This window comes from Sturnira hondurensis, unplaced genomic scaffold, assembly GCF_014824575.4.
Source record: "Sturnira hondurensis isolate 20B ecotype Veracruz unplaced genomic scaffold, ASM1482457v3 Scaffold0004152, whole genome shotgun sequence".
Classification (NCBI taxonomy): domain Eukaryota; kingdom Metazoa; phylum Chordata; class Mammalia; order Chiroptera; family Phyllostomidae; genus Sturnira; species Sturnira hondurensis.
In genome coordinates this window covers 5518911-5545217 of record NW_028076783.1, presented here as the reverse complement: position 1 = coordinate 5545217, position 26307 = coordinate 5518911, and the positions used below count along the sequence as shown (strand labels likewise).

General features: G+C 53.2%; 1 protein-coding gene across 2 annotated transcripts; it reads right to left on the bottom strand.

Annotated features, from left to right (window-relative positions):
- Positions 1-3710: 3710 nt before the first annotated feature.
- On the bottom strand, positions 3711-25889 carry SPARC (secreted protein acidic and cysteine rich). 2 transcript variants are annotated; one of them, XM_037044854.1, is made up of 10 exons: positions 25769-25889; positions 15677-15746; positions 14167-14229; positions 13464-13551; positions 12003-12124; positions 9879-9999; positions 8186-8319; positions 7411-7559; positions 5333-5481; positions 3711-4871 (listed from the first exon to the last, which is right to left on the bottom strand). In XM_037044854.1, the coding sequence occupies exons 2-10, from the start codon at positions 15731-15733 to the stop codon at positions 4843-4845; spliced, it is 912 nt and encodes a 303-aa protein (XP_036900749.1). In that variant the 5' UTR covers positions 15734-15746; positions 25769-25889; the 3' UTR covers positions 3711-4842. The 2 variants fall into 2 exon arrangements, with proteins under 2 accessions (XP_036900749.1, XP_036900748.1); XM_037044853.1 differs by having other exon boundaries at positions 14167-14233; positions 15678-15746.
- Between the last annotated feature and the right edge of the window lie 418 nt (positions 25890-26307).

Sequence of the window (26307 nt, the reverse complement as noted above, 5' to 3'; positions counted from 1 at the left end):
CTCCAGAGGGTAAGGCATGTGTTCAGGCTCACATCACTGCCCTGGAAACTGGACTCCTGAATCACTGTCCAGGCCTTAGGGGGCCCTATTTCTCCATTTCCTGCTGGATATGTTTAACCCCTGTAGTCCTGTAACCAATGTGGACACCAGGCAGCCCTGCACAGCCCAACGGCTGAGGTGGCCTGAGGCCCTTCCCAGAGGGAGTGTAGCCTTGGAGCAGGAAAGCTGACAACTGAGAGAGGACCGGGGATAAAGGGTCAGTCCGGGCAGTGGGGAGAGAGCAGGTCCTCCACATCTGAGTTGGGATGACACTGCTGATGCAGATGACCTTCCTCTGTGCCAGACAGAATAACCTGTAGGCAGGGACCACGGTCATCAGGGTTTTCCAGGTGAGGGAACAGGCTCAGTGTTAGGTCATCTGACTAATGGGGCCCAATTCAGTTCTGCCGCAGACGTTGGGAAGAAATGAAGCTTCTGCTACTGGGGATGTAGGTGACCTCCTAAGGACCCTCACCTCTTCCAGTGAAGAGGCATCACCCAAGGGCGGGGGTACCCACCACTTTGACGCAAGAGATACTTTTAGGAGAGTTACAGAGTTGGCATAAATTAGCATTGAATTCATCATAATTCAATTCTCTTTTGGACCATCTGATGATCAAAGAGGGAATCTCTTAGATTCTCCTTTTTAACAAGAAACAGGGCACCCTTCAAGCACAGGGCATATTCATGATTGTGTAACATTGTCTTTTCGAGGTATTTATATTTTTATTGTACTTACCTTTAAAGTTTATTTCAACTTATGGTAAATGATATTGATTTTCCACTTGAAGTAATGAAATAGTTTTCTTTAATTTTTTCCGTAAGTGATTTGATTTGAAGGGCGGAAAAGCAGAGGCAGTGGAGGATTCTGGGCCCTGAGGACCCTGCTAATTCAGTGGGTCGGCCTTGCCACTGCTGGCATGGGTGCAGCTCTCCCCTGCCCTCCCAGGCCCTTCTTTGATGCTGTCTTTCTCCTTTCCCGCATTTCTGCAGGCCTCCTAGAAAGAGGCCTCCAGATATGGGCAGAAAGCTCTGAGTCTAGCTCTCCCTTTTTTTCATGACCATATTACACAACCACACCGCTCAGCCTCCCTGAACCTCACTGTCCTCTTCTGTAGGAGGGTGGCAAAGCTGTTGGAATAGTGGGTTCTGCCTATGACACAGATGACCTGCCTGGGTTGACCTGGGCGTGAGGACTGTACCCTGAAGTCCTCAGTGCAAGTGTAACATCTCCCTCCTGAACTGAAGGAATACGCCACTCAATCCCTTCTCCAGGACAGCTCTGTGCTTTGTGTTATTACAGTACGTGTTTTCTACCTGAAACAGTCACAGCACAGCAGAGACCATCCATGCCTGTCTTACCCATGAGAACATAGGACAGGTATAGCACATTGCAGGTACCTCATAGAAGTCTTAGAATGAACGATAAACCAATAGCAACACTTACCTATCTCTCTGCCTGGAGAGAGAAATTACAAGAATCTTAGAAATTACATAATCTTAGAAATTACAAGACTAGTTTGCATTCCACAAATGGCCAAGACCAAAGTGGCCAGTCTCTCCCTATTCCTCTCTCTTCTGTCATGTAGAAAAAAGAGCACCAGAAAATAGTTTGATTTTTATGAACGTGCATTATTTTAGTACTTTGAAAACAATTTAGCTATGAGCTTGGCACTGAAGACTCCACTCTGTGGCCCATTGCAATGGAACTCACAGCTAGGGCCTGTTTCTCTAAGGGGCGTCTTGGGACACCAGCCTGAAAAATCACAAGATCATGATGAGCGTGCATGAGCTTGGAAAAGTGCTCTACAGACTTATGAGGCCATTATCTTTACAGAACTGAAGTGTTTTTTTAAAGCAAATTTAATTCCCACACACAACCTCTGGCTTTGAGCCTTCTAGAGACTTCCCATTGCACAAGAAATAAAACCCAACCTCTTTACCATGGCCTATAAGGCTGCATGGCCTGGCCTCAGGCCACCTTTTGGGCTTAATCCAGCGCGGTGCAGCCCTCATGTTCTGTGCACCAACCACGCTGGCTCGAGACTCGCCATGCTCCCCAGCTACCTCCAAGCCTGTGCATTTGTTGTTCCCTCTGCCTGGAATGCCTTTCCCCTCCCTCTTTCCACACATACTTAATGCCTTTTTTCCTGTGTGACTCAACTCAGATTTTCTCAAGGAATCTCCCCAGATGCCCTGGAATGTTGGGAACCGCCCTGCTTGGTTTCAGAAGCTGTAACTGCCCCAGGGCTAAGGCTGAGTGAGCGACCTTCAGACTATAAGCCACTAAGGAGACAAAGTTTATCTCCCTGGCAGGAGCACCACCTCTGCCCCTTTAACTTCACCCTGTGGGGCCCCCAGTGCATTATTGGTTAGCCAATGACAGGTAAGATTTCTCAAGGGAGGGATGACCTAAGACAGGCACAATCTCAGGGGTCCCCTAGGGAAGGATTTGGGGGACTATAGCAAAAGGGGGTGATGGACCCTCATCCCTCATAGCCTGAAACAGTGACAGAGGGCGGTGCAGCCCTGTGCTGGAAAGGGCAGGTTCCCCAGGTGATCAGGCCTAAGAAAGAATACATAAAATCCTGTGAAACCTGCTTTGCTAAGAATGCTCTCAATTAAATGATAAGGGTCTGAGCAGGAAATGAGTTTGCTTTACAAAAGTTTGTAGCCCCTTAGCTAACAGACCCTGACTCAGAATAGGCCCTCAGAGTTCTTTGTATGTTATCTACTGTTTGATCCTTTCTGCCTGACAATGATTGATGAGCTTTACCTGTATTCCTGTGCAAAATGAACCCAATAAAAGCCCACTGAGGAAAAGGCTCTTGGTCCTTCTCCTGTGAGAGATTGGCCACCTTTCCTCCCCAAGCAGGTCATGTCTTGGTAGACTTACTCTCATTTGTGGTGGTCGGGGGCTGCAGGCAGAGCCCCCCCCACTAGAACAGCCGTACCCAGTGTGGAGTTTTCTGCGATGATGAGAATGTTCTAGATCTGCCCTACTCAGTGGGGCAGCCACTGCCCGCATGTGGCTGTCAGCACCGAAGTGTCTAGTGTGACCGAGAAACGGAATTGCTACTTTTAATTGATTTCAATTTCAATCTAACTAGCCATTCACAGGACCTCCAAACGGGACAGTGCGACTCCAGAGTAAGTGTCCTCCTGTCACCCACTTGTGGGTTCTGCATTCCTTCATCACGGCACCTATCACAGCTTGTGATTTGTATGTAGTCGTGCAATTGTTTAATCCATCCCTCACTAGACTGTAAGTTCCAGCAGATCAAATGGTTGATCTGCTTGCCACAATTATGTCTCTAGCACCTGGCATGGGACCTGGCACATAGTAGGTACATCATAAACATTTTTTGAATAAATGGACGGTGTATGGATGATCAATTATTGAAAGGAGATAGTTGCTTAGCCTGTTGCGTCTGATAATGAAGTATAATAATGAAAAGCCTACAAGTCATAAAAATAAGCCAAATTTGTTCTTGTAAAAACCACACATTCCTTTTACATAAATAAGCCTGTGTGTGTACAGGTGTGTGTTCAAAAACGTAACAGTGTTTGCAAAAGTTAGCATGTGTGTAGTCGTGTGTACACACATGAGTCCACAGGTCTGCATGTCAGGGTAATGAGGTGACTCAGGCACATGCAAAATCACCCAGGAAGGCAGTTTCTAAATCGTTACTTTTATTTTGAAAGATTCGTCAAACTCGCCACAACATGGTGAGAGCTTGCATGATTAATAAGAAGCAGCTTTTTCATGAAATGCTTGGAGGTGAACAAGTTCTCAGCCTGTGAGATCTGACCATCCCATTGAACTTCAAAGTTTCTCTTGATTAATAGAAAGAAAAGAGGAGGAAAGGAGGAACATGCTAGAAACTGAGGGAAAGACCCTTCATGACAGCCATCCAAAAATGAAAAGAAAAAAAAATCTCTCAAAAAACAAAACCAATCCGCTAACTCCATTTTTTCTATTTTGCAACTTTCTACCCCTCACCCTTGATTTCAGCTTTCGCGGCTGAAACAGACCCCAGTCTTGCTTCTCCCAGACACTTAGGAGGGGAGAAGCCCACCAGGCTCGGTGGGTTCCAGAGAACTGATGGTCCACGGCTCCCCAAAGGTTGAAACAAAGAGCCTAAGGTGAAAAAAAGGCACTGAAAGATGATGGGGGGAAATGATGAGGAACTGGGTTTAAATGAGAGCTTCTGTACTTTCCTGGCCCAGCCTCAGGTTCTTTCAGTACAGGCCCCACAAATGAGACTGGTTATCAGCTGTTCTGGCTGGTGAGTTTTCCTGGGATTTCTCCCACCGCCAGTCCTCTAGTCCCAGAACCATAGTCTCTTACTTCCCTTTGCCCACCTTCAGGACACATGGGGAAGAGCCCTCAGCCCCACCCCCACAGCCAACTTCCTGAAATAAAATTAACACAAAAGTTTGACTTAGCATTAGTTTGAAATAGAGGAATCGAGAGCAAATCTGAAGATGCAGTACGTGTTAAAGGCAGATGCAAGCAGACCAAAGTTCCCAGCCCTTTGCCATGAAGACAATGGGCAGGGCCTCCAATGACTAGAGGAAAATGGGACTGTTAGTGGGTGAGCAAGAGGCAGAGTTCCAACTAAGAATGTCATGACTTGGGTTACAACTTCCATTTTTAGCACCGTTAATGTGTTCGTTTAAGTCTATGTTAGCACCTTGTCCCCAGGCAGAACCAACCATCCAAACATTTTAAACATTGGGGGAGACGGGAAGGGGAAGGTTAAAGAGAGAGAATCCGGTACTGCGGACGGAGGTGTGGGTCTAGATCACGAGATCCTTGTCAATATCCTCTGCAAACAAGAAAAGAGCAGGGTTAGACCCGGGCCCGGTGTGCATCGGCCAGGCTTCCCGAGGAGTCAGAGGACCCCTCCCACCCCCGGGACAGGGGCCAGGTGCCCAGTCCAAGGTTCACCCAGGACATCGGTGACTGAGAACTCTGGTCTCCCTGTCCCTGTCACTTATGTACACCGCCAAGTTATGTTTCTTCTCTCCTCTCTAGGTACCTTCCAGTCCCCAGAATAGTGCTGGGCACAGAGCGAGTGCTAATGCTTGAAGAAGGGAGAGAGAAAGATGCTGCTTGATGGATAGAGAAGGGTCAGCAAGCCCCCTGAGAGAGCAAGGTCACCTAAACAGGGAGCTCAAACAGGAGTTAGCTAGGCAGAGAGCAGAGATGGGCAGAGAGGACAGACACGCAGAGGACAGAGAGGGAGGAAGGAGGCAGACTGCAGCAGCCCCCTGCTCGGACACTCACGCTCCTTGATGCCGAAGCAGCCGGCCCACTCATCCAGAGCGATGTACTTGTCATTGTCCAGGTCACAGGTCTCGAAAAAGCGGGTGGTGCAGTGCTCCATGGGGATGAGGGGCGCACGCAGTGGGGCCAGCTCGGTGTGGGACAGGTACCTGTGGGGAGGAGGCGGAAGGGGCCTGAGGCCTGGGAAAGCCACTGTCAGAGCCCAGCACTGCCCCGCAGCGAGCCTCAGTTTCCCCCTCCATCAGCAGGGGAGGAGTTGGCCGCAAGGTCTAGGGCCTTTCCCGTTCTGAGGTCCCATGGGCTCATAACAAAGGCTCTTGGCGCATTCAATTGTTTCCTGGGTGGCTAAGAGTTGGGACACAGAAACTTCGAACAAAAATATTTAGTGCCTCTGCTATCAGTAGATTAAAATCTGCTCTGAAACTGCATGTTTTCTACAGACACACATTTGCACAGCTGCCAACGCGCAGGAAAGGGCCTGAAAACAGACATCAGGAAGATGACGGTGCCAGCTTCTGGGGAGGAGCATGGGAAGGGGTTGGGGTTGTTGGGGGGGGGGGGGGTAGAGGGCGCTTCACCCTCTACAGAGAGCTTTCATTTCTTTGTGTATCACATAACGTGTGAGAGGGAGGCCTTCCGACTGCTCTCCCACTGTCCTCCATTCCTGTTCTTCCAGCCGGCCTTCCTCCTCAGGGCCCTCTGCTAGCTGTCCTCAAAACCCTCTGCTCCAGGGTGACTGCAATGTGACTCCAGTTTTCTCTCTAATCCCTTCCCCCACCCAACTCACGGAAGGAGCACGGTACTTGAACTGGAAGCAATAGCCCCTCCCCTTGCACTGTACACTGGGGGGGAAACTGAGGCCCAGGGTGGCGAAGGGACTCAGGCAGGGTCACCGTGCAGCTCTATGACAAAAGGAGGAGGAAGACGGCTCCCCTGGCTCAGGCTGCAGCACTTTCCAGATGCATGGTCCTTGCAGCCCCATCTGGAAGCCTCCTTCCGGCCCCTGCCTCGGAGTCGCGTCCAGTTGCTCAGCCTGAGCTCCAGATGTCCCCTGACGTTTCCCCTCCTGCCCCCAGTGAGTGACTCAGTTGGACCCCAGCCATGGAGAGAGCCTGGGAGAGAAGCAGCAGGAAGCTTCCCAGAGCTCAAGGGACCCCAGACACCCGAGATCACCAACAGGGTGGTCAGGTGCCAGGCACAAGAACTAGAGCTGGAGTGAGGGATGAGCTTCCTGGAGAGCTGCACCCTGGGCAGAGCGAGCTCCCCAGGGCCCTCCAGGAACACAGGGCCGGAGGAGGCCAGGAGGCCGTGGTGCTCAGCCGCAGGTGGCCTCCCCACCACCTTCCCCTTCCAGGAGCGTTTCTTTTTCCTTCAATTGCCAGGTGCAGATCAGCACCCAGAGTGTGAGCTCCATGCAGGCAAGGATGGCGTCGGCTCTGACCCCGGTCAAATCCCCTGCCTGGAGCAGCACCAGCACAGAACAGGCACTTGGTAAGTGTCTGCTGCCTGGCTGCCTGCCTGTTCTGCGGTTGCACCACCTGCATAACTCACTGGGATCAGAGGCCAGAGCCGTCAAACCAAAGGCGTGCAGTGTGGATGGCATTAGCTCTGCGGATTTTTTAAGGACTTGCAGGGCCAGTTTGCTGTGGGCTGGGTCTTGGGGCCTTGCTGAGGGACCTCTGAGTGTGCAGGCTGCTTCAGCTCCGCCCACGCCACCCCCTTTGGAGCCTAGCACTCCTTCCCAGCTCGCTCTCCCTCAACAAATGGATACCCTGGATACCCCGGGGTAGCACTCGCAGAGCTAAGGAAGGACTGTCAGGTTCCACTGACTTCCGCCTCTGGCTTGAGGGGCCATCTGTGGCTTTCTTCCTCGCAGTTCTGCGCCCTTTCTCAGGGCGCCTGCTCCTTGCTGCCCCAGCCCTGAGGCAAACTGTGGGCTCCGGGGCTGGGAGCATCAGAGGACGCCAGGAGGTATTTGTGGTCATACTCAGTGCACCTACCCACCCTGACCCATGACCCTGTGCCCTGCAGGGCCGAGCCAGGGCCCTCTCCGTGATCCTGAGGGCCGGGGGTCTTACCCGTCGATGGGGTGCTGGTCCAGCTGGCCGAACTGCCAGTGCACAGGGAAGATGTACATGTTGTAGTTCTTTTCGAAGTCCCGGGCCAGCAGCTCCACGGGGTGGTCTCCAGCCTCCAGGCGCTTCTCGTTCTCGTGGATCTTCTTCACCTGTGGGAGCGGAGCGACACTGTGTGACAAAGGGTCCAAGGAGACCATCCAGACCAGGCAGGGTCCCTCCCGCCTCTGACAGGGGCCCAGAGCAGGCAGAGGTCAGCCAGGCCCAGGGTTCAAGATGAGGGAAGGAAGCAGCATAGATGGGTTATCAGCGTCTCATCCACAGAAGTGGAGGCCTGGGGTTATCCCCAGAGGGCTCTCCACAGTGACCCACGTAGGTCTTGCTTCACAAGCACACTGACCCAGTGGGCCTGAGGCGGGGCCCAGGCATCTGCATTTTATCAATACTCCACGTGCTTGATGTATCCATTAGATTTAAGCCCCACAGACTTGGAAGGAAAAGAGCAGGTTGGCTTGTGCCTCCTGCCTAACGCTGAGCTGGGCAGAGTGAGCAGCAGGTCCCTTCCCTTCAGGACCACCCCCCCTTCCCGAGCCTTTAGATGTGACTGTGCACCGTGAACCTCCAAGGCAGCCAGCAGTAGTCCCTGTCCCAGCAGCCGGGATAAAGGCTCCTGTCGGGGCTGGGGTGGAGGCTTACCCTTGGAGGCTTGGCTCTGACCCGGGTCTGTGGATCTCTGGCAGCCCAGGGCCACGAGCTGTCCTGGAAAGAGACCACTTACCCGCAGCTTCTGCTTCTCGGTCAGCAGATTGTTGTCCTCATCCCTTTCGTACAGAGTGACCAGGACGTTCTTGAGCCAGTCCCGCATGCGCAGGGGGAACTCAGACAGCTCGGAGTCCAGGCAGGGGGGGATGTCTGGGGTCCAAATACAAGGGTGATCAGCATGGATGCCAGCTCTGCCCCCTCCGTGCCTTCCTTCTAGTTTCCTAGTTACTTTAATCAGTGCCCTTGGCACAGTGGCGCAGCCTCTCTAAGGCACAGCTTCTTCGTGCCACACAAAGGAGGTCATATGTGGGGAAGAAAGCTCTGCAAATGGAAAAGCACAAAGGCCTGTCTGTGGTTCCCTTGGCCTTGACCTGATCGCTCCGACGGCCCCTGCACCTCTCTGGGTGATAGGCCCAGAATCCACACTGGTGATGTCAACCATTGGGAGGATTCTGAAATTGGGAGGTTGAGGAGTAACATCTACCCTGAGCTCAGCTTAGCGGGGTCGGGGAGAGTGGGCGTTGGAATGTTTAACCACCAGAATGTTCTTAGTGGTAATTATTCCATCCTGGTCTCCGGAACTTAGAATCCCAGAATGTTGTGCCTGGAGATTCCATCCAAGTCTCTCCTCACTCGGGACTTATCGGAGGTCAGCACAGAAAGAAGGGACTTGCTCAAGGCCACGTTATCAGAGCTTCATCCGGCATCTAGGGCATGTGGTTGCCTGGGGGCTCAGGGGCCCATTCTTTCCTCACCCTTGGACCTATATGGAAAGCCCCTCTGTGGTTAGGGCCACTGTCTTCTCCGCCAGTGCTGGAGAGTGGCCAAGAACCTCTGTGGTGGAAACATTCAGAGTTAAAGGGAGGGAGCAATAGGCCTTAGAGAACAGCAAGATCCACATGGGAAAGGCTCCTTGGCTCGCTCCTCAGTCTCAGTGCCCAAGGATTCCTCCTTTTCTAGGCCTGAGCCTTCCTACTGCACACTCTGGGCCCCAGGACTGGGAGAGCAGGACCGGCCATGGGAGAACCTGGTTTTCCTTCCACATGTCTGCACTCTGCTCTCTGTGGCAAGTGAGACAATGTCCCTGACACACAACGTGGGTGTTGTTTTGAAGGGGCAGCTTCAAATGTGGCCCTGGTGCTTCAGATGCTAGTGGAGCTGCCTGTGCTGAATCTGCGCCTGGGATCACTACCCAAAGGCCTGACAGTGCCCTGGCATTCCTCCTCCAAAAGCCCACCTCCCAGGTTTCTAGAAGAGGGTAGTCCATCACATGTCTCAAGTGGGCAGACAGGAATGAAATGGATCAAGAAGGTCAAGGATCTGACAATACTGAGTAACAGAGGCCTAAGGGGAATTGACAGACATACCCCTCTTTTAAAGCATTAAAACTCAAATATGGTAAAAGTACTTTATAGTCCAAGTGGGGCATCATTTTCTTTTACCATGTCAGCTTTTCCTCATCACTAGAGAAAAGAAATTCCCTGATCTGGGCTTCCATGGCCACCCAGTCCTTCCTGGGAGATGTTCTGGGTGCGGAGCTGAGAGGCACCTGCTCACAGACAATCATCTCACTTTATTGACGGGAACCCCGAGGCTCAGAGAGGGGAGGTTTGCCCAATATCTCATAGCCCAGGGGTGGCAGAGTCAGCACCAGTGCCCGTTCAGTACTCTGTCCCCAAAATGGGAGGCTGGGGGGCCCCGAGACTCACATTTGCAGGGTCCGATGTAGTCCAGGTGGAGTTTGTGGCCCTTCTTGGTGCCCTCCAGGGTGCACTTGGTGGCAAAGAAGTGGCAGGAAGAGTCGAAGGTCTTGTTGTCATTGCTGCACACCTGTTGGCAAAGCACAGAGCACCTCACCTCCACTCCCCAAGCCCCTCGCTGGTCCTACCCCCCTCACCTGTTTCAGAGACTGGGGCACTGGAAGCCCAGCTGGGAAGGTGATGCGCCCAAAGTCACAGAGTGAGCTGCGGGTGGGGCTGCAGCAGAAGCCCAGTGTCTGGCTCCCAGACCAAAGTGCAGCCCACACGGAGAGCCGCTGCTGGCCTCTGAGCAGAGGCCCGCCTGAGTCAGGGCTGAGATACGGGGGAACCGAAAGATGTGGACCGGATGAGTTAAAGGCGGGCGTGGCGAAGAGGCAGAGGGTGCACAGCAGGCCAGGGATGGTTACCCTCACAAACGCATGCTTGCAAAGTTGGCCCTAGGCTGGCATCGGGAAGCTGGCTGGTAAACAGGTCCCTGCACTGTTAGAAAACTTCCCACCAATGACAAATGTGGCTCACTGTGCCTAGGCCGCTGTACAAACAACGTGGATTACGCTGAATATTGGCTTTCCTTCCAGGAGTCTGGAATTTGGGCGTGTGCTAGGAAGAGGGTGCCTGTGTGGCCAGCTGCCAGGTAAAACGTTGGGTGCTGAGTCTAATGGGCTTCCTTGGGCAGAATCGTTGCCCGCCATGGCTACATTTCTGTAGCTGGGGAAGAGCGTGAGACCCATCACAAGGGTGGGGAGAGAGAAAGCAAGGCTAACTAACCATGGATTCCTGCCTGTGTCTTATTCCCCTATAACCCGGCTGTGTATCCTTCTTTATTTTTAAGATTTTATTTATTTACTTCATAAGAATGGAAGGGAGAAAAAGATCAATGTGTGTGTGAGATACATCAATTGATTGCCTCTTGCACACCCCCAACTGGGGAACCTAGCCTGCAAACCAGGCATGTGCCCTGACTAGGAATCAAACCTGCAACCTTTGGGTTTGCAGGCCGGCACTCAATCCACTGAGCCACACCAGCCAGGGCCCAGCCGTACATCCTTAATACGTCGCTATAGCAAATCTCAGCTATGAGTACAACTGTTTGCTACGTCACAGGGATCCTCCCAGTGAGTCTCTGCGTGTGGCGGTGGTCAAGCCGGGACGCCGAGGGCTGACCAAGGGCAGCGGCAGGAAGTAGCCAGTGTCAGCAGGGGGAGCCTCGTGTTGAACCTGCTGCGTGTACTTGTTTATGGATCCGAGCAGAGGGAAACTTGGAGTCCGTGAGCAATGGGATGGGGGGTGAGGAGGGAAGAAATGATGATGATGATGATGCTAAAATCTGCAGCTCAAAGAGTGCACTGTACTGGGGAGAGAGAAGGTGGAGAGTCCAGATCAGAGATGGTGGGAGTGAGGCTGGGCTAGATTTGCTATCCTGGCCAGGTCAGTAGCGCAATGGTCGGCACACGTGCATACTTAATATGTATGTATTTGGCTGGCTGGCTGGCTGGTCAGTTGATTGAGTGAGTCCTATGAGGAGCAGAATGGACAGACTTGGGAGATTTTTAAAAATAGCACACACTGGGTACTTACTAAGTGCCGAGCATTATCTGGCAGATCCCCACAATAGCCCTATGAGGTAAGAGACTAATTCTGTCCCCTCTATAGAGATGAGAGAACTGAAACTTGGAAAAGTTTAGCAACTTAGCCGAGATCTCATAGCAAGTGGTAGAGGTGGGGTTTGAAGTCAACCTTCAGTCTGACCCAGAACCCACATCCTTGGACCCGAAGCCGGGCCCTTGTTGAGAAAGCCCAGCGCCTGGTGCTGATGTGTTCCCTTCCAAGTCCGACACGGAGCTCGGAACCTGGCATTGCTGAATCAGGTCCGCTGGTTGCTAGAGAGTTCCCGTGACAGGCAGAGCGCCACCTCTGACTCCCCTCCACTGTCCTGCTGTGACTGTACCTAGTGAGCGCACTTTTGACATTAGAGCTGCCCAGTGGGACCTCCGAACCAACCATTTTCTAGGCAGGTACTCTGCGTGGGGAAGGGCCGTCCCCCAGCCCTCCGCCTCGTCCCTCTGTGCTCACCTTCTCAAACTCGCCAATGGGGGCAGGGCAGCTGGTGGGGTCCTGGCACACGCACATGGGGGTGTTGTTCTCATCCAGCTCGCACACCTTGCCGTGTTTGCAGTGGTGGTTCTGGCAGGGGTCTGGCAGAGGGCAAGGGCATAGCGTTAGCCCACCCGGGTTAGCACATCCATCCAGCCCCAATCCAGACTGATCCTGGGGCAGACGTCCTCGCCCGTGCCCCAGACTCTGGGCTTCAGGCAGCAGAATCCTCCCTTCTCCTGCTGAGCCCAGAGTCGGAGCAGTCGGCTCAGTCTGGGGGTTAAAGACCCAGTGGGATGTCATGGTCACGCAGTACGTGGGTGCTGGGGGCTCAGTCTGGGACCCAGGCACACTGGGTGCCATATGGCTTCCCCGAGGACCGAAGTGACCAGCGTGTTTTTAGCTCCCAGTTGGTCAATCATAGGGAGGCAGTTGGGGTTCCAGAATAGACTTTCTAGAACAAGTGGGAAAGTCGGCTGTCATCTGAGAGCGGTGAGGCCCAACAAGAAAGGCCTGAGGGGCTGCAGGGGAAGAGGGAGAAGGGCCCTGAGACCCACACTGAACAGTAGAGCCCTGAACACTGGGGGAGGGGGAGGGAGAGGGGGAAGGAACAGGATTCAGTAGCTGCCCCTGTGCTCCAACAAAAACTCTGCCCTCAGGATGAGAACTCCACACAGCCTTTCTGGGCCAAGGGCTCTTAGGCTCCATCCCAGATCCCCCTAGCCTGGGGCCAGAGCCTGCTGCCTTCAGCCTGCTCCCATTGGGGGTGGTGATGCTGAGGCTTGGAGGAGCTGAGCGAACAGCGCGAGGGTGTCTGCAGAGGGCTGACAGGTCTGAGTGCAGGCTTGGGTTGGTTTGAGTGTCGAGTCCGTGGTGTGAACCCCAAGGGTCTGATGCCTCTCCACTCCGTGGGATGGAGAGGCCAGCACAGTGGGTGGGCCCAGAGGCCGGGGTCCTCTCTCTCCCTGGCACTAACTCCATGGACAGCATCCTGTGAGTTACGCCAGGTTTCGGGCCTCATTTCCCCACGGCCGTGTGCAAATCCAACGAGTGAATGAGTGTGAAAGCCTCTGACGTCCTCTCAGGCCTGCTCCTGTGTGGGGCTTGGGCTAAGACAGGGGCCAGCACCGAGATCTCGTGCCCAGTGACCTCCCTGAGGATGCGAAACCCACCTGGGAGGAAGAGCTGTGAGGGGAGAAGGCCGTTTGCCACTGAGGAACCTCCCTTCCTACCTCTCACAGCACGGACAGCCTGCCTATAAATAGATCTTCCCCAGATTCCAGAGAATGACCTCTAAGTCAAAGACAGTCCTCCTCCGCAGCACCCCTGTAGGGAGGACCCCCGCCCTGCATTTCCTTGGGAAGGAACCTCCTGTAGGCTGTGCCCACATCCAGTGCCCAGGCGACAAAGGGCATAGACTGGATGTGACAAGGGACCTACTCTCAGCCACCACCTCCTCTTCGGCTTCCTCGGCACCTTCCTCAAATTCTCCTACTTCCACCTGGACGGGATTGGCTCCCACAGGTACCTGGGTAGGAGAGAGAAGAACAAGTCAGTTGGTGCCACCCTCATCCCAGAGCTGGAAGGGCTGAAGGCTAGAGGGGACTTGCTGAAAGCTTTAGGTCCCCACGAGGGGACGGTGAGGTGACCAGGTGGAGGCAGTCCGGGCCCAGGTCACAGAGAGCACCAATGCCTGCTCTAGGAGGTTCATCCGCCTTACAGACCCACTGTCTGCTGTGCCCTGGAGCTCTCCTGAGAGGCATCGGGGCCACCAGGGGTGTGAGGGCAAGAGGCGACGCTGAGCCTTCCATCCCTGCCAGCCACGCAGGGGCAGCTCCGGCTCCCCTGTCATCTGCTTGCTGTATGGGGAGACCAGTGACCAACTGAGAAAAACGGCCCCACAGCTCAAAAAATGAAACTCTTTGGAATTGTGTCTCCACCCGTGCGGTGGCACTGAAGGTTTGGGAAGCATCCAGTAGCGGGGCAAGATTGGGGCCTCTGTAGGGTTTATGACTGTGCTGTGTGAACATGAGAAGGGGACACATGTCTCTGTTCCAGCAGGTGACCCACAGCACCTGTCTGGTTTTCCCAGGGAGAAGAGATGTGGGCACAGAGGGGTGAGGGTCTGGCACCACCCGCCTACCTCAGACACCTCAGCCACGGTTTCCTCCACCACCTCTGTCTCATCAGGCAGGGCTTCCTGCTGCTGTTGGGAAGAGAAAATGGGCTTCAGAGAGGTGAAGATCAAGGCCAAGGCCAAGGCCAAGGACTGCTTTGCCTCTGAACTGCTTCCAACCTGGAACCTAAAGCTGGGGAGGCAGGAGAGCAGCTCACTGGAGATCCCCGAGGCTGTGCCACAGGGACCGCCGTGGGTGGGATAACAGGGCAAAAGAGAAGGCACCCATGGAGACCCCATGGACCCTGAGGACCCCAGACCTCACACATCATCTGTCTCAGGCAACCACCCCAGCTTTGGCCTGGAATGCGTTCCACTGCTCTGACGCCAGCGAAGTCTGCAAACCACTGAAGCAGACCACGTCCTCCCGCCTCACAGAGGGTGGATGAACACCATGGATTTTAACAGCTGTCTTTCTCTGCCCGCCATGTGGTGTGATTGTGGTGATGATGACAATTAGGAGGCAATTCCTTGTTGCCATGTCAACTTGGAGCAGAAGAAGTAAGATAACATATAACTTTGAAGCCACTGGCTGACTGGGGCTACTTCTAAAAATAATGCTAACCTTGTCAGAACTTTTGCCAAAACCTACCCACCTGATCAAGAGACCTACCATCACTCTTGCTTGTGATGAGAGGGTAAGGGAACCACATGTGGAAGGAAACCCTTCTTTCTGCCTGCCCCAGGTTTCTTCCTCCGTCCCCTGGTAAGGGCTCCCAGGCCAGCTTTGCATAAGCACCCCTGGGCCTCGGCACACAGTTCTCAGAGGGACTGTGTCAGTCAAGGTGACCCCCACTCCCTTGACCAAGAAGCAGGCCAAGGACCCAAGGTCAGCCAGATGAGCGCTCCTTGGATTTTTAAACAATCTCCTTGGCACCTTCTCTCACGTGGAAGCTATTGGAGCAGATCTATTCCGATGGCAACTGCTCGGAGACTGTCCACTAGTTCTTACCTCCCAGTCCTTCCTTTTTCTAGTCCTCCCTAAGACCCTCAGTTTTATAATCTACCTCTATACCCTTCCCCCACTGGTTTACTCAGATTGAGGTCTGTTGCTTGCATCCACTGGCCCTCACTGACGCGGAAACTAAACCCTCCCTCCCTCCGTGGCTTGGCTCTTCTAAAATCACCCCTCCCTCCCTCCGTGGCTTGGCTCCCCCTCTGCTAGACTCCCTCAAGTGGCACAGGGCTCTCCTCTCTCTAAAGAAACCCTCATCGAGGTCTGAGGAACTCTGCCTGCCAGAGAGTTCATCTTGTTAAAAGGAAATCTTTTTTCTCTGGAATCTCCCACCTAGGGGTCCTCATTGCAATTTTTATCCTGAGCTTATTGGTTTAAGGGGGGAAAATCTTTTAAAACTATAGGATGAATAACTTGAGACGGGGAGTCCCTGTCTCTCCTGAGCACCCGGAGCTGGCAGAGTTGATGGCCCCGAGCTGGCGGGGAGGTAAGACCAAGCAGAGATGATCTTTGGGTACTTACAGGGGCTGCCAGGGCCGTCCCGGCCAGGCAGAGGAGAAAGAAGATCCAGGCCTTCATGGTGCTGGGGGCCCTGCAGGGGAGAGATTGCGGCTTCGTGAGTAGGCAGCTTCCTGTGGGAGGGGGGATTCCTTCCGACGCTGGGTTCCAGGGACAGGCAGGGTCGTTCTAGATGGGCGTGTTAACTGATAGCGAAAGACCTGGGAGAGGGCTGCTTCTACTGAATTCCCTCTGAGCCCCCACTGTATGAGAACGTCTTAGCAGGATGCTGAGATGCCTTTTCACCCGCTGAACGCTCGTCTGGCGTCCTTCCGCCCAGAGAGCCCGCCTCTGGCTCAGGGCCTTCGCAGGAAACTATCCAGCTGGAATTCAGCACAGTTGTTTTGTCTCCTTTGTATGTATTTTTATAGCTTCCTTCTATTGATGACAAAGGTACACCAATTTTCCCATGTATGGTAATCACACACAGTTTCCTTCCTCAGCACGTTTATTTTAGGGTTTTAAAAACTGATCACAAAGACGATTGGCTAGTTTGTCGAGTTTGGACAATGCCAAGCCAGATCCTGTTCAAGGGACCTTCTACCCCTGAGTTATTTTCCTACCCCCCCCCCCAGACTTTCCTCCTCCTCTTCCTTCACGGCTTCCTCTTCCTCCCTATCCCCTTTATCACGGAGGGAGTTCATGGGCAGCGACTTCTTGCCAGTCTGAGACAGTAAGATCCACATTCTGGAACAAAGAGCCCGTGGAAGCCTGGGGGTGGCCGCACTTTTCTCCACTCTGCCCAGAGAGGGCGGCACTGCTCTGGGTCCTCCAGGGTGACCGTCTAAAGGCTTCTGTGTGCTGCGTGTTCTCTTTCCCGTTCATAGCTAAAAGATACTAGCTGAGATCTGGAAAATTCTTCTGTCCTGGTCACAACTAAGACCTCACTTTTTAAACGCTGAACTCTTTTTTTAAAAAAAGATATTATTTATTTACTGTTTGAGAAGAGGAGGGAGAAAGAGAGGAAGAGAAACATCAAGGTGTGGTTGCCTTTTGCACACTCCCTATTGGGGACCTGGCCCACAACCCAGGCATGCGCCCTGAGGGGGAATCAAACCTTCAACCCTTTAGGTTTGCACGCCCACGCTCAGTCCACTGAGCCACACCGGCCAGGGCTAAATGCTGAACTCTTGACTCTAATACTCTACTGACTGGTAGGGGTATTGAAGCTAAGTCTCCTCTGGTGATTCTGTGCCCAAAATGCCATCCCTATGAGAAAACCGATGGTGAAGACATTTTATTTCTCGTTCTAACTGAATGTGCTTCCATTTTCAAACACCTTTAAAAAGTTCTCCCTTGACCTAATCTACATTTGCCTCCCTTAGACTTCTCCTGGTTTACTCTGTTTCCTGTCCTGTACTCCCTCTGCCCCCAGCGAGCCTTTGGTCAAGGTAAACTGTCACCCTGTCTGCCCCTCAAGTGTCCCCCCCGAAACTTCCAGATTGGGCTTATCATCCCTAGTTCCTCCCAAGACCCTCAACTGACCAAGCACCTTGGAGGTATGAAAAAATCACTCAAAACACTCGGCTCCAAATTACATGCCAGGGATTCTTATTGCACCTTACTAGCGTTTTGGCAAATCGGTGATGTGTCCTTCATGGTCTCTAGTCCATGGTCCCCCCTCCATTAACTGAGAGAGTCAGACTAGGTGAACCCAGGTGGTAGGCTGGCACCTTAAAACCTCACCGGCACATGCTGGTCCAGTCCTGGCCCACAGCATCGCCTCTGGCAACAAACACTTGCACTTGGATGCTGGTACTTGGATAGCAGAGACGGGTGGGGAAGCACAGAGTTCGTAACAGCCCTCTACTGCACTAGCAGAGACACAAAACCTCACTTCCTATTTCACGGGGCATGTGTGGTGTAAAACTAACAGCAATTTAAAGGAATCTCCCTGGGAACTTGGCCCTGCTTCACCCTGGCCCAGCCTCCAGAAAGTCCAGTCTTCCCCTTCCAAGCAGCTTTTTGGAGTGTGTCCCCCCACCCCTCACACAGTTGTAGGCTTCTTCCCCCCATGTCTGGAGTTGGAAAAGTCTCTCTTCTTGCAAAGCAGCTTCTGCACCTGGCTTCGGATGGATGGAGCAGGAGAGAAGGTATCAATGAAGGACTTGTCTGAGATTGAAAGTGAAGGGTCAAAGTGAGACTGGCAGCTAAAACAAAAAAGTCACCTTGTCTGGACTCCAGTGACAGAGAGGGCAAGTCACAGGAGACACAGCTCTGCTAGGACTGTCAATGTAATAAGCCTGGCTGGAGAGGCAGGAAGACCTGGGTCCTTCCTTCCCGCCTCTGCATCCTTCACGCGATCGAGGAGCTGTACCCCCTCTCTGACCAGGGCAGGGGTTGCTGACGGCTCTTCCACCTGGCCTGTCTCACCTTCCTGCACTTCTTTGCCAGGGGTACACTCACCCTTTCTGCCACCTTCTGTCCTCAGTTTTGCAGCCAGAAAAGAAAAGTAATTCTAAATCTTGCTGTGCTTCCTAGTTTCTAAAGGCTTCACTTCGACACTGTCCGCTTAGAGCCTGACACGTGGCAGGTGGGCAGACAGGCAGGGGAAGGCTCTTAGTCCCTTTCCCGAAGAGGGGTCTGCAGTTGAGAGGGGCAAGTCGTGCGACATCCAGGCCTCTTCCAAGTTGGCCAGCTCCCTCCTCATGGCTTAGGGGTGGAGGAGAAATTCAGACAGGGAAAGCATTAAGAAAAGGACTCAAAAGCTTGGAAAAGTTTTTTTCCACATTTGGGGTTCTGCCCATCACCAGGCTCAGAACCTGCGCCCTCCAGATGATGGGCCCGGAAGGACAGGAAGAGATTTGAGAATGCACAGCCCTTCGCCCTGCAGAGCCACCGGTGAGTCCCTGAGGCTCGCTTAGCACCACTGGCCAAAGAGGCCAGGCGCCCACCCTGCAAAGCTAATGGGGTACAACAGTCACCTTGGCGAGGTCAGGCCACAGGGTCAGACCCCAATGTTCACCACCTACCAGCTGCACCCTCATCCTTTGCTTGTCAAGCCTAGGCCTGGCATGCCTGGTGCAAGCATAGACACCTTCATGTACACGACGGGATTATATTCCCTTCTTTGTAGCTCTTCAGTTGGTGGTGATGCATGTATCCATCGTTTTTTTAAATCCTCACTCGAGGATATGTTTAAGGGAGAGACAGAGATGCATTGATTGGCTGCCTCCCATACTCACCCCAGCTGGGGATGGAGCCCACAACCTAGGTATGTGCCCTGACTGGGGATCGACCCCACAGCCTTTTGCTGTATGGGATGATGCTCCAAGAAATTGAGCTGCCTGGCCAGAATGCATATATTTATCTTTTTTAAAGTGTTCTTCCTAATCCAGTGTCCCACTGGGGCCTCAAAGCGTGTCTTTCTGCCCTATAGTACAGGTGAGAAAACTGAAGCCCAGAGAGGGGAAGGAACCTGCCCGGAGCTGCAGGCAGCGAGTGTCGGGGCTGAACGAGGGCCCGGGCAGCCCCACTGCACCACTGGCGCACTCTCCACCTCAGTTTCCCTAGTGGCCACCCCTCCCCAGTGCTCACCTGAATGGGGCCCAGCTGGGCTGTGGACTGGCCTGAGGTGCAGGAAGGGAAGGCAGCGCAGACCAGGGGAGGCACAGAAGGTGTTTCCCTTGGCTCAGTGGCCACCAAACGCAGACACCACTCACCCCCACCCCACTGCAACCACCTCCTCCTATTCCGTACAGCAAGTCCCTTCCTTTGCTTTTATTTGCTCTGGAGATGGCTGAACACCCGTGCTTGCCTGCCAGCAGGACCTGGAGCTGAGGTCACTTCTCTCTCTTTGGACAGACTCTGGGGGTGGAAAAGTACACCAGCCCCCCAGTTCATCTCCTTCAAGACATGAAAGGCTCCCTTCGGGCTCTCCCTGGATACTGAAAAGTTGCTGAATGTCAGAACTGGGGGAAATCTCGGAATCATAAAATTTTAGCCCATGGGTCTTAGAATCAGAGACTTAATGCAAAGCACAGAGTCTGAACTGTAATTATGAAGTCTGATTTGAGTAAAATGTTGATAAAGCAACAATCCAATAGAACTTTCTGAGATGAGGCACCAACCACTAATGGCAGCTACTGGCTACACATGGTTCTCAGACACTTAACACGTTGCTAGTGCAAATGAAGAACTCAGTTCTTATTTGTATTTCATTTTCATTAATTAAAATCTAAATACCACATGTGGCTGGGACTACCCTGTTACACAGAGTGGTTATGAACTCTCCTAGAGGCCAAACAGCATAAAGGTAAACTCATGGGCGCTGGAGATGGAATGTACAGGTTCAAGTCCTGGCTCTGCTGGTTAGCAGATGCATGACTTTCCAAAAGTGACTTTTCCTCTCCGGGCCTCAATTCATTTCTCCATCTGTGAAATGGAAATCACATGCCTACCTTACAAGGTGATCTACATGAGAGAATACAAGAAGTAAGCAATGTTGTTTGGGAGAGCATCTTAAAATCCAAGGATCCTGTAATCTCCACACTGTGCCCCACCCCCCACCCCCCACCTGAGGAATCCAGGGCAAGGATCCCAGTTCTTTGTGGTCCAGGGAGAAAGGCGGTTGGGGTGGAACAAAGGAGACATTGCCCCTCTTGGTCTAGGGGCCACCAGCCCAGCCTCCAGCCTGGCCTTTCTGTTGGGCTGCTGACGCAAAACAAGCATCTCACTCCCACTATTTGGCTTGGAAACAAGGCTTCCAAAAACACACATTCATGGTAAATAAGCCCAAAGAGAGGAAAACAAGTCCAGCGGCTAAATAGGAGCCCGTGAGCCAGGCCTGCCAGGGAGCTGGGACTCGGAAAGAGGGCCCAGCCAGGCCAGCGAGGCACCGCGGTGGCCAGCCTGTGCGCACTGGCACTCCCAGGAGCAGACACAGCCACGCCAAGGCATCTCGACAGTCAGGAGTCCTCAGAGCGGGTCTTGGCAATGCCGGCCAGCGCACCCTGCAGACTCAGGGGAGGCCCCTGCTCCCAGACCTCGCCTTGCCCTGCCCATCTGCACAGCACTGCTGTCGATCGATCGGTGGTGTACTAAATGATGCCGGCCGGGGGCCCTTCCTCACTGTGGAGCTTGCCGCCGAAGTCCACAGTTGAAACAGCTAAAGCCCTTTGCATTTGTTGAAACACAAGAATTATCATCTATTCTATAAGTCAGCTTGAAATAAAAAAAAAAAAAAACTAAATCAGGTGCAAGTGGAGTTGAGACAGGGCTGAAGTCCTACACATTCGGACACTTCCTGAGAGGCCTTGGAGCTTCCCGAGGTGCCTCTGAGCACAATTTGAAAACCCTGGGGCCAGGTGGCCTCTGAGGTTCCTTTTATTCCTCACACGCTGAGTCGACTCAGACAGAAGCCTTGTAGAGTATCACCTCTCCCAGCTCGCCCCTTGACTTTCTGCTTCCACTTCCAATACTCCTTTCGGGAAGGGAAGGAGCCTAGGGAAACTTTTAGGGTGTTATGGGTGCTTGAGCCTAGGACTGAAGAGCTGGGCAACTCAGAAATAACCGGAGATTGAGAGTGGAGATCAGTGGGACTTAGATTCCATAAAGGCATCTAAGCTGCCACGTTTCACCCAAGGGTGGAGCTTCAGGCTCGCCTCCCTGGCTCCCCCTAGGGGCCACCACTGTCTCCGTGTGACCACAAATGGAGGGGCTGAGAAACAACATCCAAGTGTCCAATGTGTCACATCCCAAATAGACGTGGCGTCTATACCTCCATCTGCCCCTCCTGCACATGTGGCAGACATGACTAGTCAACTGTAGCATTTCCCCTAAAGTCCACGGTGGCATCTGGATCCTGAACCGTTTTTCTGGCAGTTGCTACCAAAGGACTGTGAATCACAAGCTCTGTGAAACCTCTTTTCCATGCTTCTGATTTTAGCAACAGAGAAGTCAAGGACCAGAAAGGGAAAGCAACTCACTCAAGGACCTGCAGCGAGCTGGTGGCTGAGCTAAACTTCCCATTGTTACCCTTGTTTTGTTTCTTTTTTCTCTGATCAATCTGGAATCCTAATGCCAAGACCAGCACTGGGTGCCTCATAGGGATACCCTGATGAGACAGGCTAACGCCAAGTTTCTGGAAGGACCCAACTCTGAGAGAATTGGTATGTCCATCCATATGTTCCCTACAGACCTCCAGCTCCATGGCTTGATGAGTGAGAGCAGTTAACTTCCTGAGGAGGGTGTTTTTCTAAACAGTTTTGTTAAGTCTCGTCACACTGACTCGGGCCCTGCTCGGCCCACCAGCCCCTGAGTTCGGGGTCCACGTTAGGACACAGGCTCTGTGCTGTGGGGAAAAGGCAGCTTCTCTAATCCCTGGGGTCACCTCCACTCCGGCCTTCCCTCCCCTCCTTTAAGACCGAGGTTGGGGAGGGGGTCCTTGGGAAGCAGATGCGCACCCACCTATCAGCCACATCACCACGCTACCCCAGTGACAAGCTACCCCAGTGACAAAGCCGTGCGGGCTGGGGTGGACCACCGCAGGTCAGAAAGGAAAGCAATGCTTACTGTTCATGGTCCCCAGGGCTAGCTGCCTATGCAGGGAGGTGTGTAGATGTGATGAGCTGATCAAATGGAAAGAAAAAACAGGGCGAACGTCTGAATATTTCCAAACTTCAGAGAGTTTGGCTCAGACATCAGTTTGCTGTGTGACCTTGAATGAGTTATTTTCCCTTCCTGAGGGTCAGTTTCTCTGTCTGTAAAATATAACGGCAGTCTGATGCTGTATGTATGTATGTCACGTGTCTACCTTTCCACCAGGACCTATAGTTTTGTCTGGCTGTGCACATCTGTATGTGGCTGCTAATGACAGCTGTGTCTGCACGCCTGACTGTATGTCCGCAGAAGTTATGTGTGGACTGGAGGACCTCGGCGAGAAGCTGTGCATCTGTGTGTGTGTGCACCTGACACAGTCCCTGTATGCTTCCGCCTGTGCAGGTAGGGGTCAGAGTTTGCACATGCATCGAGATGTTTTTACCTGGAGCTTGTCTGTGAGTCAGGGCACCAGGTGTGGGAGTGCGTAACCTCTCTGGCTCTGCTCACGTATTGACTGAGGCTTTCAGTTTTAGCTGTGTCAGTAGGCGCCTGTTGGTGAAATCAGTGTGTATGATCTGCATCCTCACTGGTTTGGGTCTGTCCCCGTTTCTCTCTGCACACTTAGCTACCAGTCTCAAAGACACCAGCGAATGAACACTGTCCTGTTCACGCAGTCCTCAGCTCTTGCCTTCCCTCCACCATCCTTTTCTATTTATAGCCTATTTTCAGCAAGAAAAGCCGCTCTTGTGAATAGGTCACCGCAGCTGTGCTATGGCTGACAAGTCTCCACAGACGGATAAAGATTTTAGCAGGACTGTTACGCAACACAAGATCTTACGGCCCCTCCTCTCTTGTTTTCTGTTCAACTATGGGAACAGGGAGTGTTAAAAATTAGGCCAGCTGTTCTTTCTAGTGAAGGCAGCATCTGGAATTCAGGTTTGTAGGACTTCAGAGCCGAAAGGGCAACTGGAGACCACCTAGGTGAGATTCCCTATTTAACAAATCAGGAAACTAAGGCCTAGAGAGGAGAGGGGTCTTTCCAATGTCATTCTCTGTGAGTTAGGACCCTCTTCTGCTGGTGCCTTGACCAACGCTCTTTCAACACTGGAGGGTACAACACTCTTGGGAAATAGTCGAGAAGGGGCCCAAGTCAAATGAAACTGAGCAGTATGTTTTTTGGTATGCCCATGGGCACTTTCTGTAGAGAGAAGTCACATACAACCCCGCAGCTGATGGAGCTGCCAGAGAAGCTGGGAATCCTCTCACCGACGCCTGGAGGCCATGATGCACCAGTCCTGGAACTCCTGGTTCGGGGGAGGGCATGTTCCAGCAGGTGCTTCCCTGCGTACGCATTACCCCATTCTGCCCACACGAGTGATTCCCCTTTGAGGTGTTCCTGCTCTTCAACCAAGGAGGAAGCTGGTGCTCAGAGAGGAGAAGCTCTTAGTTCAAGGTCAAATGGCCTCTGCAGGCCAAAGGTGGAGCTAAAACTTAGATCCTCAAAACCCTGTCTGGGAAGCTCATCTGGGCCCCACAGCTGCCCTGGGATCCCTAGGGTCCCAGGAGATCAGTAGGGCGGGGCCTGCTGTCCTCTTTTGTAGTAATTGGGGACACTGTGGAGTGGGGGACATTCAGACTGAGGCCAACGTACTCTTGAGTGTTCCCAACATCCCCTCCCAGCCAGCAGGCAGAGACCCTGAAAAAAAGGTTACCGTGGCAACTCGCATTCCTCCTGGAGTGAGTCATGGCAAAGAAGAGCTTTTCAGTGGGTGGGACTTGGAGAAAGTCTCACAAGTTGATTTCTTCTCCAGCCTCCCACCCCCTCCCACCCTCTGCTCCAGGCTTTGTCGATGTGGCAGCTGATGGCTGTGAGTTAACTCTTCCCGCAACCACTTCAAGTTCAAAATCTCTCAACCCCCCTGCAAACATATGTTAGCTCCCAGCCCCCATCCACGCCGTCTCCCACACCACACTGCTGGCTATTTTGGGGGTCTCCCATCCATTTGAGAACATCTGAATACTGAAATGTGAACACCCTCTTGTGCTCTATTTGTCTCCAACCCCCCCCCCCGCCACACCCACACACACACACTACTGTACAGGCAGTTTTAAAGGACTTGCAGATGCCTTGAAGCCCATTCAAAGGCTAATCTGTGGATTCCCGCTTAATAGACAGTCATTTGAAAGTTTCAGAGGATGTCAGGTGCCTCGAAGACCATCAAGTCCAACCCTCTTACTTTACAAATGGGGAAACTAAGGCCACATGAGAGACTTACCTAAGATCGCCCATACAATGTGTGCCTCAAGTCTGCCATTCTGCTCCTGATTTGCTTCTCACGCTCCCATCGGCACTGGGGTGTAGCAATACCCTGCGGTATTGCTGGGGAAAACACTTTCTCTATGTGTTCTGCATAGAATTGCTGTCCTTTCTGGAGGAAAAGCTGCCTCTCTGTTCACTTTTGGGCAGACTGGGCTTCAGGGAAGATCATGCCTCGTCTCAGTGCCCCTTTCCCGTGGCGTCCTTCAGGACGCAGCAAGGCCCCTCACCACCCAGCCAGGGGAACCAGCGGGGTAAAGACAGAAGGGGTTTATCTGAAGAAGAACTAACGCCCTAAAAGGCTAAGCACCGTCCTGTGGAAGGTTTAAACTTCTCAAAACAAGGAGGTATAAAAAATTTGCCCTGCAGCCTTCTCTGTCTTACCTTTTCCCTCCCCCATCTCGGCACATTCCCCACCACACCCAGCCTCCCAGAGGACGCAGCGCTGGTGTGGATGGTATCAGATGCCTGGGGCCTTTGGGTCTAGACTCACTGAGTAAGGGCTACTGCTGGGGAGTGCCTGTGTTTACGCCCCAGGGAGCCCAGCATGGGAACGATGCCTGACCCGAAGCTGACTGGTGCCTAGAACCCAGTTTGTGTCTGGCGGTGGGGATGTCAATGAGGGAGAATTCAAGGGAAAAAGGAGCCTTCCCAAAAGTGCTAATTAAAGGTAAAGACCCCTTTAGCCTTCTGGAGATTAATCTATCAAGTATGCAAAGTCCCTTCGGGGAAATAGAGCCCCTGATCAAGAGCCAAGTCCACCAGTTTCTCCTCCTGGAATGGGGAGCTGGGCAGGCACTGGCTGCTGGCAGGTCCCAGGTGCAGTTGTGACCAGATCAGATTCCCAGGAAAGGAGGTGGCTGCCACATTTGCAAAGGGAGCACAGAGGGACAGGCTGGCAGCCTCTGAAACCAGAGACAGCCACGGAGGGAGGACTCCCTCCAGGACGTAGTGAGAGATTATCTTCTGCAAACCTAGAAGTTACACTGTGGCTGCACCCGAAAAGCAACAGGCAGAGCGTCCTTGGCCCCAGCCCTGCAGGGGAGAAGTGGTAGAGCCCGAGGAGATGGATGCCCCCTTCCCTGACCCCAGACCTCCCAGCACAGCCTCCCCCTCACCCCCTGCCCCGTACACACGCTGGAGGAGTGAACTAGGGTGTAGGGTGTGGAAGGAAAAGGCAGGGCCGGGGGCGCGCGTACCTCAGTGGCAGGGACGGAGCAGGCCGAGTCGCTCTGGCAGTCTGAAGGTCTGCGGGAATGTGGAGGGGTTTAGAGCCGGGCAACAGGAAACCACTCGGAGCTCTGGGCTGGGTCTGCCTCCCCCTCCACACCTCCCGCCTGCCGAGGTCCCTCCTCCTCCTGTCTCCTCCTTCCCTCCCACCCCTAACCCCCACCCCCAGCCAAAGCTGTCTCTGTCTTCCAGTTCTCTCTCCCTCTCCTTGTGGTGGGCTGTCCTGACCAGACTCCCCAGCCCTGCCTGCCTCATGGTTCTGGGGCTGCTGCCTAAACAGACTCAGGGCGTGCCAGGGCTGCAAGCCCGGCAGGCATCTCCTAGAACAGCCTGCCCGGTGTTCAAAGGGGAACTGAGGCCTGGAGGGGCAACACATTACTCAATGGCCCCCAGGGGTAGAGCCGGGGTCAAGTGTCTTGACTTTTATGACAGCACTCAGTACAAGAGCCGGACATTGGGCAATGCTGAGGAGGGCAAAGCCATGTACGGGCCTTGTATCTGTGACAAA

Bases quoted from the DNA above. Each gene is read 5' to 3' on its own strand.
- SPARC (XM_037044853.1), bottom strand. From the start codon at position 15,733: ATGAAGGCCTGGATCTTCTTTCTCCTCTGCCTGGCCGGGACGGCCCTG. The intron at 12,125-13,463 runs GTAGGTCCCTTG...GCCCTCTGCCAG, and splicing joins AGAGGAGGTGGTGGCTGAGA to ACCCCTGCCAGAACCACCAC. The intron at 5,482-7,410 runs GTAAGACCCCCG...TCCTCCCCACAG, and splicing joins GACCAGCACCCCATCGACGG to GTACCTGTCCCACACCGAGC.